Genomic DNA, 14779 nt, shown 5'->3' with positions numbered 1-14779 from the left:
TAATGAGTGTTGATAGTATGTGAATGGTAATATGTTTAGTGGGTTTTTTCTATAGCTCTAATAATGCAATATTTATTAATTTGAAGAAGCTGAGGTTTCAATACAAGGTGTAATGATTGGGTCTTGAGATGGAAAAATAGATTAGCTGCAGTTGAAATCAAGCGGGCTGTAAGGGACGAAGAGGGTAAAATTTGGTAGAGAGGTATGACTAAGTTGAATACAGAGATAATTTCTTATTATTATTACTGAATTCTGTAGTTTAGGTAACACCAGTGATTTAAGCAAGCAGTTAATGTATTCTAAAACAATAATCTGTTTCCATTACATGGAACATGGTCAAGTAATTGAAGTGGATTGCAGTTAGTTTTTACGATTACGCTGATGAGACAGCACCAACTTTTTGAAGGTCCTAGATTTGTTACAACAGGTTTTATATTGACTAAATTAATGCATCAGGTTAAAATGATAAGATTACCAGAAAGGGGCTCTGGGATTGTTTACTTTAGAAGGTGTCTTTTTCACTAAATGGAACACTGTAACATCTGACATGTTTTGAGTAGGATTCTTTTTTCCAGGACTGATGGAAGTCCAATTGTCACGGCCGTTGAATGAAGAGGACCAAAGCACAGCGTGGTGAGCGTACATATTCCTTTATTTCGGATGACGCCGACAAAAACAATAAACCATACAAAACGACCGTGACGCTTAAGGGCTATAGTGCCACAAACAAAGACAACTTCCCACAAAGAAAGGAGGGAAAAGGGCTACCTAAGTATGGTTCCCAATCAGAGACAACGATAGACAGCTGTACCTGATTGAGTACCATACCCGGCCAAAACATAGAAATGCAAAATCATAGAAAAACAAAACATAGAATGCCCACCCCAAATCACACCCTGACCAAACCAAATAGAGACATTAAAAGGCTCTCTAAGGTCAGGGCGTGACACCACTACAGTATGTTAAGGGAAACTGAATGATTTTTAAAAATGAGTAAATGATTTGAGTAAGTGTATTATGTAAAAAATTCTATGAGTGAAGCAATGAATGTACAGTCGTGGCCAAAAGTTTTGAGAATGACACAAATATACATTTTCACAAAGTCTGCTGCCTCAGTTTGTATGATGGCAATTTGCATATACTCCAGAATGTTATGAAGAGTGATCAGATGAATTGCAATTAATTGCAAAGTCCGTCTTTGCCATGCAAATGAACTGAATCCCCAAAAAGCATTTCCACTGCATTTCAGCCAGGACAACAAAGGACCAGCTGATATCATGTCAGTGATTCTCTCGTTAACACAGGTGTGAGTGTTGACGAGGACAAGGCTGGAGATCACTCTGTCATGCTGATTGAGTTCGAATAACCGTCTGGAAGCTTCAAGAGAGGGTGGTGCTTGGAATAATTGTTCTTCCTCTGTCAAACATGGTTACTTGCAAGGAAACATGTGCCGTCATCATTGCTTTGCACAAAAAGTGCTTCACAGGCAAGGATATTGCTGCCAGTAAGATTGCACCTAAATCAACCATTTATCGGATAATCAAGAACTTCAAGGAGATCGGTTCAATTGTTGTGAAGAAGGCTTCTGGGCGCCCAAGAAAGTCCAGCAAGCGCCAGGACCGTCTCCTAAAGTTGATTCAGCTGCGGGATCGGGGCACCACCAGTACAGAGCTTGCTCAGGAATGGCAGCAGGCAGATGTGAGTGCATCTGCACACAAAGTGAGGCGAATACTTTTGGAGGATGGCCTGGTGTCAAGAAGGACAGCAAAGAATCCACTTCTCTCCAGGAAAAACATCAGGGACAGACTGATATTCTGTAAAAGGTACAGGGATTGGACTGCTGAAGACTGGGGTAAAGTCATTTTCTCTGATGAATCCCCTTTCCGATTGTTTGGGGCATCCGGAAAAAAGCTTGTCCGGAGAAGACAAGGTGAGCACTACCATTAGTCCTGTGTCATGCCAACAGTAAAGCATCCTGAGACCATTCATGTGTGGGGTTGCTTCTCAGCCAAGGGAGTGGGCTCACTCACAATTTTGCCTAAGAACACAGCCATGAATAAAGAATGGTACCAACATATCCTCAGAGAGCAACTTGTCCCAACCATCCAAGAACAGTTTGGTGACGAACAATGCCTTTTCCAGCATGATGGAGCACCTTGCCATAAGGCAAAAGTGATAACTAAGTATCTCGGGGAACAAAGCATTGATATTTTAGGTCCATGTCCAGGAAACTCCTCAGACCTTAATCCCATTGAGAACTTCTGGTCAATCCTCAAGTGGCTGGCGGACAAAACAAAAACCCACAAATTCTGACAAACTCCAAGCATTGATTATACAAGAATGGGCTGCCATCAGTCAGAATGTGGCCCAGAAGTGAATTGACAGCATGTCAGGGCGGATTGCAGAGGTCTTGAAAAAGAAGGGTCAAACACTGCAAATATTGACTCTTTGCATCAACTTCATGTAATTGTCAATAAAAGCACTTGTGAAATGCTTGTAATTATACTTCAGTATTCCATAGTAACATCTGACAAAATATCTGAAGACACTGAAGCAGCAAACTCTGTGGAAATTAATATTTGTGTAATTCTCAAAACTTTTGGCCACGGATGTATTATGGATTGATTGTTATGCTGATTGTGACATGTGTAAAGAAGTTGTGTACTACAGATGTTGACATCGTTTTCACCATGCCCTGGTGAATGGAGAGGGTGAACTCTGATCCTGATAGTGAATCTAATCCTAATCCGTTACTGAAATTACATTTGATGATAATGATAATACTCAGGAACTATAGTAGGTTTATGCTAATGGAACATAGAGTCCATACGTGTTACCTTGTTAATAGTGGGATCGTGATGCTTGTCCTGGGTAATGTTCATTTTCCACCAAAAGGAAGACATTTTACTGAAACCGGGAATCACTACTTGGATTTGTCCAACGAAATATGCTAATTTCCGTTTCTACAGATGGTGCTATACGGATGAAAATGGCTATTTCCATCATGCTGACCCTTACCATTGTGCATGGTGCCAGCGTGATGACTGTCCTATTTGCAGTAATGAATCTTGTGATCAAAAATTATTTGTTTCATTTTCTGTTTCAGATTGACTGTTTTGAAGAAACTGAGTTTCTTGAGAGGGGGTATGTGAGAGAAATTATGTATTTACTAGATTTGTTTTATATTAATAGTTTAATTATACACTTAACAAATAGTAAAATACATTTCTGTTCTACTAATGTAGTGTTTTTATGGTCTCCACTCTAGTTCCCTGCAGCTAGTCTGGGTGTATGGTCACTAGAGATAGCTTGAGCTGACAACTGATTTCAGCCTCCATTCCATAGACAAGATGTGGTGGGTGTAACCAACATTGAGAGCCTGGAGGAGTGGAACCAAACCCTCATTGTGTCTAATCATCCTTGCATCTGGAGGACTAAGCCAGGTTGGGGGATAACCACAAGAGAACCCAAGGTGGCTTATGATTTTTAGTGTCAGATATAAGAACCATGATTCCTCTGCTAACTGGGCTCTCAACGAATCACCTAAGGGTCAGTCATTGACCAGCCTCATTATTGCAGAGCACTCACATTGTTCTCTTGTGTGTGGTGTGACCTGCTCCTGTATTCAGATGTTTGAATAAAGTAATATCCTGATTGGCGACTGACCTTGTCTCTCCTCATTACTGATTAGAATTTCCACGACAGTACCCCTGGGGGTTCTTGGCTCATACATGGGAAGACCCATAAGAAAATCGGCCTAAAGGTGAAATTCACACGAAGGTGGTACTTCAGGTGTACTCCACACAGAGCTAAATGTGATTGGAGTACAGTAAGCAAAAGAAGGTTGGGAACCAGTGCTCTAACTTACGCTTCAACTGCTGTGAACTTGAACTCCAAGTCCTTGGTGAAAGAGAAGCGGACCTCAGCAGGGAGATCAGAAGCCCTGTCAACTTTCATTATTTGGGGTAGACCCTCGGCATATATACTCCAGCTGAAGGGAACAGACATGGTAAATCAAGACGGGATACACAGCCTGTCATTCACTATTACACAACACACTATCATACCAGACCTGGGTTGATTATTTTTTAAAGTGCAAACCCCGCCCACCTGCTACTCCAGGCAGGCTAAACTAAATGCTCTAAGTATTTGAAAGATTTACAATGGTATTTGAACCCAGGCCTAAACCATTCAAGGGAGGGGGCTTATATAAAAATGATGTTAAGCAGACACACTTATCCGGAGCAATTAGGGTTAAGTGCCTTGCTCAAGTGCATTTCAACAGATTTTTCAGCTTGTCAGCTCAGGGATCCAAACCAGCAATCTTTCGGTTACTGGCTCAGCACTCTTAACCGCTAGGCCAGCTGGCACTTTTATTACAATTGCACATCAACATATCTGTGAGTAAGTTATGTTTTTATTTGGATGTTGTTTAAAGTTGTTACTGTATTTTTACAAATTAATAATGTTTCCACAAATCTCACCGGTACACCTCACAGCGACTCTGCAGCTCCTTCTTTCTCTCCTCTATGGCCTCTGGGCAGGTCTCATTGAATATCAGCTTACCTTATGTACAAAAGACCAGAAATGTTGATCATTTTCATGTTTTTATGTATTGGTCAACATCTTAAGAAATCCACTGTGTATATCGACCATTATTCCGTAAATATGGCTCCTAAAACACACACTTCAAAATAAACTATAACTACCCAGACTATTTGCAATGAACCCCTCTTTATTCTTATTAATACATTCACATACGCTGCTGCTATTCTCTGGTCATTAGTAGTACCTCAATTACCTCGACTAACCTGTACGTTGACTCGGTACTGGTATCTCTTGTATATAGCCTCGTTATTGTTTTTGTGTTACTTAGTCTAGTTTATTTAGCAGATATTTACTTCATTTTCTTTAAATCGGCTTTGTTGGTTAAGGGCTTGTAAGTAAGCATTTCACAGTCTACACTGGTTGTATTCGGCACGTGACAAATAACATTTTATTTGAAACTACACATTTCATTCAGCTAGCTGACCTTTAGCTATGTGTCATAGGCACAGCAGTTCTACCCAAAACTAAACCTACACAATTATGTATACTGTATACCAACATACTGACCAGTGGCCTCTCTGAACACCAGATGCTCTGCCTAATATCCAGTGGTAACAGGGGAAGTTGGCCGTGTCTCCCTCTGGTGTGGTCACCGCTACTTTAGAGCAGAATCAGTCATCGTTGATGTAGCGGAGCAGTACGTACGGCTCTGTGTCCAGCACCACAAACTCCAGATGGCCCAGGGAGGAGTGATTGAGCACGGTGTGTTCTATCACCTACAGAGAAATTGATTAAATGTTATAATGATCCTGCAAACAAACATCCTATCAGCTTAGACTCTAAGTTGAGCCTGGTTGTGTAGTTGTTTCTCGAATACCAGCATGTAGTACAGTTACAGTACAGGTGGTTTAATACTTTGTTAGACACCAACACTCAGATGGATTGTGGTATAATACAACATACTTCTTTTTTCACTTACCGATCCTTGGCTGGCGGTTTTAGGGATGTACACGCGTTCACTTTCTCCCTTTGTGCCGACCAGTTTGACGTAAACACTGTTCAGTGTGCCGGCAAGCAGCATTTCTCCAGTAAACACTGTTCAGTGTGCCGGCAAGCAGCATTTCTCCAGTAAACACTGTTCAATGTGCCGGCAAGCAGCATTTCTCCAGTAAACACTGTTCAGTGTGCCGGCAAGCAGCATTTCTCCAGTAAACACTGTTCAATGTGCCGGCAAGCAGCATTTCTCCAGTAAACACTGTTCAGTGTGCCGGCAAGCAGCATTTCTCCAGTAAACACTGTTCAATGTGCCGGCAAGCAGCATTTCTCCAGTAAACACTGTTCAATGTGCCGGCAAGCAGCATTTCTCCAGTAAACACTGTTCAGTGTGCCGGCAAGCAGCATTTCTCCAGTAAACACTGTTCAATGTGCCGGCAAGCAGCATTTCTCCAGTAAACACTCTTCAATGTGCCAGCAAGCAGCATTTCTCCAGTAAACACTGTTCAATGTGCCGGCAAGCAGCATTTCTCCAGTAAACACTTTCCCTGTGTACTTCACCATGATGATTCTACACACAGCAAGACAACATATTAGACACACTGCGTTACAATTTGAGCCAACTCAAGATGATCAACTGCAACTAAATGTTTGCCACAATAAATGGGTCGTTCCACAAAAAGTCCCTTTGCTATCTTAAGTAGAAATTGTGCACCAATATTGCATTTTAAAAGCCTGTTATATTTAATGAAGTGCCCTTTAATTATAGACCCCCTTTTAAAAATGAGTGAAGACTTTGTAAAGTGCTGTTCCTCATTTTAAAATCAACTCTGTTAAGTGAACTGAACTCTCATTTTAATACTGTAACTCTTCCTTAATATAAAAAATACATTTTTAAAAGAAACAGACATTAGTCAAATCATAGTGTCTAAGCAGGTGAGCTTGTTTTCTCTTTTTGGCCTTTTTCTGATGTTTTGTGGTAGAAAGCTGTGGGGGTCAAGCATAACACATAGATAGGCTAGACATGTAAAAAACAAACAACAACAATAAAACACGTGAAGCTTGCATTCAATTACCCTGCTCTGTTGCACAAAACAAGCTTCGATTCCTTCTGTCATGAGGGGATGTATGGCTAATTTCAGATGAAATTGTCAACCCTGTTACTTAGACGCTTAACTATAGTCATTTTGTTATGAACATGTACTCTTTAGAAAGTTAAAATTATTAAAATTAGAATTAGGTGCATTATTATTCATTTCATTTGTTGGAACAGCCCAACTATTGGTAGTCTTTTACAAGATGAAAATGTTGCTTCATGTATCTACCATACAACATGTTTAAAATGAAAACATAAATTACAATGTAATTATTGTACATCCAAGGTTGAACTCTAAAAAGTACTGTCAAGCAGCCTCCTGTGTCCTGTTTATAGGGAACTATCACATTAAAATCCACAGAGAGTACAACAGAATTCAATTGACCAAGTATCATGCTTTCCTTACCTTGATCAAGTGTGCTCTGGATAAACATCCCTGGCTTCTAAACTCTATATATTCATGGGCCAATGGGAGTTGCTACAGCTGACTCACAACCAGTTCTGTAGAAATTAGAATGCACCGAGGGGAGAACATTTTCTAAACCTGATTCACACATCTGCTGAAACTGGAACTAAAGGTTACAGTTCCATAAAATAAAGTCAGTGACAGTGCATTCTGAAAGCATTCAGACCCCTCCACTTCTTCCACATGTTGTTATGTTACAGCCTTATTCTAAAATGGTTTAAATCAAAAATCATCAATCTACACACAATACCCCATAACAACAAAGCAAAAACAGGTTTAGACATTTTTGCAAGTATTAAAAAAACAAAAAACAGAAATACCTTATTTATATAAGTATTTGCTATGAGACTTGAAATTGAGCTCAGGTTTACCCTTTTTCCAATGATAATCCTTGAGATGTCTACAACTTGATTGGAGTCCATCTGTGGTAAATTCAATTGATTGGACATGATTTGGAAAGGCACAATACACACATACATCTATCTAAGGTCTCAAATATGGCAGTGCATGTCAGAGCAAAAACCAAGCCATGAGGTCGAAGAAATAGTTGTCCGTACAGCTCCGAGACAGGATTGTGACAAGGAACAGATCTGGGGAAGGGTACCAACACATTTCTGCAGCTTTGAGAGTTCCCAAGAACAGTGGCCCCCATCATTAAAATCAAATTGTATTTGTTACATGCCCCGAACCTTACAGTGAAATGCTTACAACCCATGGCTCACCTTTTAAAGTTGTGCACACAACGAGGAATGACGAGAGAGAGAGATGGGGAAGAGGAGATCGTTTAGACTGAGATGAACACACATGGCTTCACCTTTCTTGTGCAACTGTCAAATAGAGACTACCAGAAGTCTCAGGTCATCGCTAGTGGGACGCATTTTTCAGCCAGAGGCGTATGGCAAGATTTGTTTTTGTTTTCTGTTGGAAATGGGAAAGTATGACATGTCAGGAAGGTCAGCATTGGGGTTAAGAGGTCACCATTTTTGGTACCTGAGCAGTCAGTCCTGTGTTTACTGAGGACATGCCCAGACCTATTTACTGAATAATGAGAAGACTTGAGGGGAATGCTGCTTATCATGCCAGTGGCACACAGCAGGATTTCACCACTCTGGTGAGGGAACTCCGTTTTGGACTTTTCAGCTACTGACAGTTAGCACCTACAGTAATCATTACACGGAGGAGTAGTTTGTTTATTCTCCTCTCTTTATCCTATGCATCCTTCATGGCATGGAGGGCAGACAAAGTGCTTGTATACTTCAGAGGATTTATTCTGACACCTTCCAACAGTTTGCAACATATGAGAGGATGTTTACAAGGAAAAACAGAGGAGGAAATGTGTTTCACTTCCACCATCTTATATACGCTGCTTGTGGAAAACAAAAACCCATTTGACAATCCTCCTGAGAGATCTGGAGATTTCACGATACACAGCAGCTTGTATTTGTTCAGCTTGCTGTAGACCAGAAACCCTGAAATATGTAATCCCCTAAAACCTTAAAACCAAACCACGTGCAGGTGTCTTGGTTAATGCTCTCCAGTGGACCATTCTGGAGGAGAGTGTTTTCGCCCGATCGACCACTTCCTAGTCTCTTTGAATGAATGGCTCAGATTCTCATTTAGAGGTTTTCAGTGGCGGTGAATGACAGAGCCTTTGGTTGGTCTGGAGAGGCAGGTCCATTGATGCCCATAGTGATTTATGAATGATGAAGTGCAGGGCCAGCCGCTATCAGCGGTACAAAACACTGTTCTTAATAGAAAAGCATTTCAAATCAAACTTTGTCACATGCGCCGAATACAACAAGTGTAGACTTTACTGTGAAAGTATTACTTACAAGCCCTTAACCAACAATGCAGTTCAAGAAGAGTTAAGAAAATATTTAGTAGACTAAAATAAAAATTATAATTAAAAGTAGCACAATAAGAATAACCGTAACGAGGCTATATACAGGGGGCACCAGTACCGAGTCAGTGTGCGGGGGTACAGGCTAGTTGAGGTAATATGTAGGTGTGAGTGAAGTGACTTGTCATAGATAACAAACAAACAACAAGTTGCAGCAGTGTACAAAAGGGAGGGGGGGGGGGGGGTCAATGTAAATTGTCCAGGTGGCAATTTTATTAATTGTTCAGCAGCCTTATGGTTTGGGGGTTGAAGCTGTTGAGGAGCCTTTTGGACCTAGACTTGGCGCTCCGGTACCGCTTGCCGTGTGATAGCAGAGAGAACGGTCTATAACTTGGGTAACTGGAGTCTGACAATTTTATGGGCTTTCCTCTGACACCACCTATTATATAGGTCCTGGATGGCAGGAAGCTTGGCCCCAGTGATGTACTGGGCCGTTCACACTACCCTCTGTAGTGCCTAACGGTCAGATGCTGAGCAGTTGCCATACCAGGCGGTGATGCTACTGATCAGAATGCTCTTGATGATGCAGCTGTATAACCTTTTGAGGATCTGGGGACCCATTCAAAATCTTTTCAGTCTCCCGAGGGGGAATAGGTTTTGTCATGCCCTCTTATGGCTGTCTTGGTGTGTTTGGACCATGTTAGTTTGTTGGTGATGTGGACGCCAAGGAACTTGAAGCTCTCAACCTGCTCCGCTACAGCCCCGTCAATGAGAATGGGGGCGTTCTCAGTTCTCCTTTTCCTGGAGTCCATAATCCTCTCCTTCGTCTTGATCACGTTGAGTTAGTGGTGGTTGTCCTTGCACCAAACCTATAGGCTGTCTCATTATTGTTGGTGATCAGGCCTACCACTGTTGTGTCATCAGCAAACTTAATGATGGTGCTGGAGTCCTGCCTGCCCGTGCAGTGAAGAGGTAGTACAGGAGGGGACTGAGAACGCACCCCTGAGGGGCCCCCATGTTGAGGATCAGCATGGCGTAATGTGTTGTTACCTACCCGCACCACCTGGGGGGGATCCAAGTCCAGGATCCAGTTGCAGAGGGAGGTGTTTAGTCCCAGGGTCCTTAGCTTAGTGATAAACTTTGAGGGCACTATGGTGTTGAACGCTGAGCTGTAGTCAATGAATAGCATTCTCACATAGGTGTTCCTTTTGTCCATGTGGGAAAGGGCAGTGTGGAGTGCAATAGATATTGCGTCATCTGTGGATCTGTTAGTGCAGTATGCAAATTGGAGTGGGTCTAGGGTTTCTGAGATAATGGTGTTGATGTGAGCCATGACCAGCCTTTCAAAGCATTTCATGGCTACAGACGTGAGTGCTACAGGTCGGTAGTCATTTAGGCAGGTTACCTACATGTTCTTGGGCACAGGGACTATGGTGGTCTGCTTGAAACATGTTGGTATTGCAGACTCAGACAGGGAGAGGTTGAAAATGTCAGGAAGACACTTGCCAGTTGGTCAGCGCATGCTCGGAGTACACATCCTGGTAATCCATCTGCCCAGCGGCCTTGTGAATGTTAACCTGTTTAAAGGTCTTACTCACATTGGCTGCGGAGAGCTGATGGAACAGCTGATGCTCTCATGCATGTTTCGGTGTCACTGGCAAGCTCTAAGCTGTGCTTCCCTTTGTAGTCTGTAGTAGTTTGCAAGCCCTGCCACATCCGATGAGCGTCGGGAACCGGTGTAGTACGATTTGATCTTAGTCCTAGATTGACTCTTTGCCTGTTTGATGGTTCGTCGCAGGGCATAGCGAGATTTCTTATAAGCTTCCGGGTTCCACTCCTTGAAAGCAGCAGCTCTACCCTTTAGCTCAGTAGGAATGTTGCCTGTAATCCATGGATTCTGGTGTGGGTATGTACATACAGTCACTGTGGGGACGACGACCTCGATGCACTTATTGATGAAGCCAGTGACTGATGTGGTGTACTTCTCAATGCCATCGGAAGAATCCCGGAACATATTCCAGTCTGTGCTAGGAAAACGTTCCTGTAGTTTAGCATCTGCTTCAGCTGACCACTTTTTTGCTTGTAAGCAGGAATCAGGAGGATGGAGTTATGGTCAGATTTGTCAAATGGAGGGCGAGGGAGAGCTATGTGCACCTCTGTGTGTTGAGTAAAGGCTGTCTAGATGTGTATCCCTCTCATTGCACATTTAACATGCTGATAGAAATAAGTTTGCCTACATTAAAGTGTCTGGCCACTAGGAGCGCAGCCTCTGGATGAGCGTTTTTCGAGTGTGGGTTTAGTGCCAGCCTCGGTCTGTGGTGGTATGTAGACAGCTAAGAAAAATACAGATGAAAACTCTCTTGGTGGATAGTGTGGTCTACAGCTTATCATGAGATACTCTACCTCAGGCGAGCATAACCTTGAGACTTCCTTAAATATCGTGCACCAGCTATTGTTTACAAATATGCATAGGCCCCCGCCCCGTGTCTTATCAGAGGCTGCTGTTCTGTCCTGCCGATAGAGTGAATAACCTGCCATCTGTACGTTCTTAATGTCGTCGTTCAGCCACTACTCGATGAAACATAAGATATTACAGTTTTTAATGTCCTGTTGGTAGGATATAGGTGCTCTCAGTTCGTCCAATTTATTTTCCAGCGAATCACTGGGATCTGGGCCTGGTCGGGTGTCTGTTGTATATGCCTGGTGTCCGACTCATTGAAGAAGAACTCCTCGTCCAATTTGAGATGAGTAATCCCAGTTCTGATGTCCAGAAGCTCTTTTCGGTTATAAGAGACGGTAGCAGCAACATTATGTACAGAACAGTTCCGAACAACACAAAAAAACGAAAAGAATTGCATGGTTGGTTAAGAGCCGATAAGACTCTTATGGTTGTTGCTGAGTATCATTAGTAACAATGGTTAGTGCAGGCAACAGACGAAGGTATAGCCTATTGTTGTACACTGTTCTCCCTATTATAATTCTATGTACAAATGTTTACCAACATTACCATGGGTTGACGAACTGAATGTGGTAATTTTCTGAATGAATCAAACCAGCATTTTCTTTCTTTCGTTAAAACCTCTTATGGCTGCAATCCCGTTAACGGGATCGATATGACAACAGCCAGTGAAAGTGCAGGGCGCCAAATTCAAAACAACAGAAATCTCATAATTAAAATTCCTCAAACATACATGTATCTTATACCGTTTTAAAGGTAATATTGTTGTTAATCACACCACAGTGTCCGATTTCAAATAGGCTTTACAGCGAAAGCACCACAAATGATTATGCTAGGTCACCACCAACTCACAGAAAAACTCAGCCATTTTTCCAGCCAAAGAGAGGAGTCACAAAAAGCACAAATAGAAATCAAATTAATCACTAACCTTTGATGATCTTAATTAGATGACACTCATAGGACTTCATGTTACACAATACATGTATGTTTTGTTTGATAAAGTTCATATTTATATAAAAAAATCTGAGTTTACATTGGCGCGTTACGTTCACTAGTTCCAAAAACATCCAGTGATTTTGCATAGCCACATCAATTCAACAGAAATACTCATCATAATTGTAGATGAAAATACAAGTTATGCACATGAAATTATAGATATACCTCTCCTTAATGCAACCACTGTGTCAGATTTAAAAAAAACTTTACAGAAATAATAAAAACCATGCAATAATCTGAGATTGCGCTCAGAATTTTTTTTTATCCGCCATGTTGGAGTCAACAGAAATCAGAAATAACATTATAAATATTCCCTTACCTTTGATGATCTTCATCAGAATGCACTCCCAGGAATCCTAGTTCCACAATAAATGCTTGATTTGTTCGATAATGTCCAATATTCATGTCCAAGTAGCTACTTTTGTTCGGGCTTAGGTATACAAATCCAAACGCTCGTTCAGGTCCAGCATCAAAAAGTTATATTACAGGTCTTAGAAACGTTTCAAGCTAAGTATAGAATCAATCTTTAGGATGTTTTTATCATAAATCTTCAATAACGTTCCAACCAGAGAATTGCTTTGTCTGTAGAGAAACCATGGAACGCAGGTCGCTATCATGTGAATTGCGCATGACCAGGCCTTGGCTCTCTGCCAGACACCTGGCTCATTCAGCTCCCATTCAGCCCCACAACACAGTAGAAGCCTCATTCAAGATTCTAAATACGGTTGACATCTAGTGGAAGCCCTAGGATGTGCAACTTCATCCATATCCCACTGTGAATTCAATAGTGGCCGGGTTGAAAATCGACCAACCTCAGATTTCTCACTTCCTGTTTGGATTTCTTCTCAGGTTTTTGCCTGCCATATGAGTTCTGTTATACTCACAGACATCATTCAAACAGTTTTAGAGTGTTTTATATCCAATACTAATAATACACTGCTCAAAAAAATAAAGGGAACACTTAAACAACACAATGTAACTCCAAGTCAATCACACTTCTGTGAAATCAAACTGTCCACTTAGGAAGCAACACTGATTGACAATAAATGTAACATGCTGTTGTTCAAATGGAATAGACAACAGGTGGAAATTATAGGCAATTAGCAAGACACCCCCAATAAAGGAGTGGTTCTGCAGGTGGTGAGCACAGACCACTTCTCAGTTCCTATGCTTCCTGGCTGATGTTTTGGTCACTTTTGAATGCTGGCGGTGCTTTCACTCTAGTGGTAGCATGAGACTGAGTCTACAACCCACACAAGTGGCTCAGGTAGTGCAGCTCATCCAGGATGGCACATCACTGCGAGCTGTGGCAAGAGGGTTTGCTGTGTCTGTCAGCGTAGTGTCCAGAGCATGGAGGCGTCAGGAGACGTGGAGGAGGCCGTAGGAGGGCAACAACCCAGCAGCAGGACCGCTACCTCCGCCTTTGTGCAAGGAGGAGCAGGAGGAGCACTGCCAGAGCCCTGCAAAATGACCTCCAGCAGGCCACAAATGTGCATGTGTCTGCTCAAACGGTCAGAAACAGACTCCATGAGGGTGGTAATGAGGGCCCGACGTCCACAGGTGGGGGTTGTGCTTACAGCCCAAAACCATGCACGACGTTTGGCATTTGCCAGAGAACACCAAGATTGGCAAATTCGCCACTGGCGCCCTATGCTCTTCACAGATGAAAGCAGGTTCACACTGAGCACATGTGACAGACGTGACAGAGTCTGGAGACGCCGTGGAGAACTTTCTGCTGCCTGCAACATCCTCCAGAATGACCGGTTTGGCGGTGGGTCAGTCATGGTGTGGGGTGGCATTTCTTTGGGGGGCCGAACAGCCCTCCATGTGCTCGTCACAGGTAGCCTGACTGCCATTAGGTACCGATGATGAGATTCTCAGACCCCTTGTGAGACCATATGCTGGTGCGGTTGGCCCTGGGTTCCTCCTAATGCAAGACAATGCTAGACCTCATGTGGCTGGAGTGTGTCAGCAGTTCCTGCAAGATGAAGGCATTGATGCTATGGACCGCCCGTTCCCCAGACCTGATTCCAATTGAGCACATCTGGGACATCATGTCTCGCTCCATCCACCAACGCCACGTTGCACCACAGACTCTCCAGGAGTTGGCGGATGCTTTAGTCCAGGTCTGGGAGGAGATCCCTCAGGAGACCATCCACCACCTCATCAGGAGCATGCCCAGGCGTTGTAGGGAGGTCATACAGGCATGTGGAGACCACACACACTACTGAGCCTCATTTTGACTTGTTTTAAGGACATTACATCAAAGTTGGATCAGCCTGTAGTGTGGTTTTCCACTTTAATTTTGAGTGTGACTCCAAATCCAGACCATGGGTTGATAAATTTGATTTCCATTGATCATTTTTGTGTGATTTTGTTGTC

At 42.6% G+C, this 14779-nt stretch overlaps 1 protein-coding gene across 1 annotated transcript in view; it reads right to left on the bottom strand.

Moving 5' to 3' along the window:
- Nucleotides 1-6105, bottom strand: part of LOC139419112 (hydroperoxide isomerase ALOXE3-like) — a 48834-nt gene extending 42729 nt beyond the window's left edge. Inside the window, 6 exon segments of the mRNA XM_071169046.1 lie at nucleotides 3869-3991; nucleotides 4485-4566; nucleotides 5116-5144; nucleotides 5146-5324; nucleotides 5528-5612; nucleotides 6053-6105. Of these exon segments, the coding sequence (XP_071025147.1) occupies nucleotides 3869-3991; nucleotides 4485-4566; nucleotides 5116-5144; nucleotides 5146-5324; nucleotides 5528-5612; nucleotides 6053-6105 (551 nt within the window).
- Nucleotides 6106-14779: the final 8674 nt, after the last annotated feature.

Source organism: Oncorhynchus clarkii, chromosome 10, assembly GCF_045791955.1.
Source record: "Oncorhynchus clarkii lewisi isolate Uvic-CL-2024 chromosome 10, UVic_Ocla_1.0, whole genome shotgun sequence".
Taxonomy (NCBI): Eukaryota; Metazoa; Chordata; class Actinopteri; order Salmoniformes; family Salmonidae; genus Oncorhynchus; species Oncorhynchus clarkii.
Note: the sequence above shows the minus strand (reverse complement) of the source record. Positions and strands in the feature narration are given on the sequence as shown.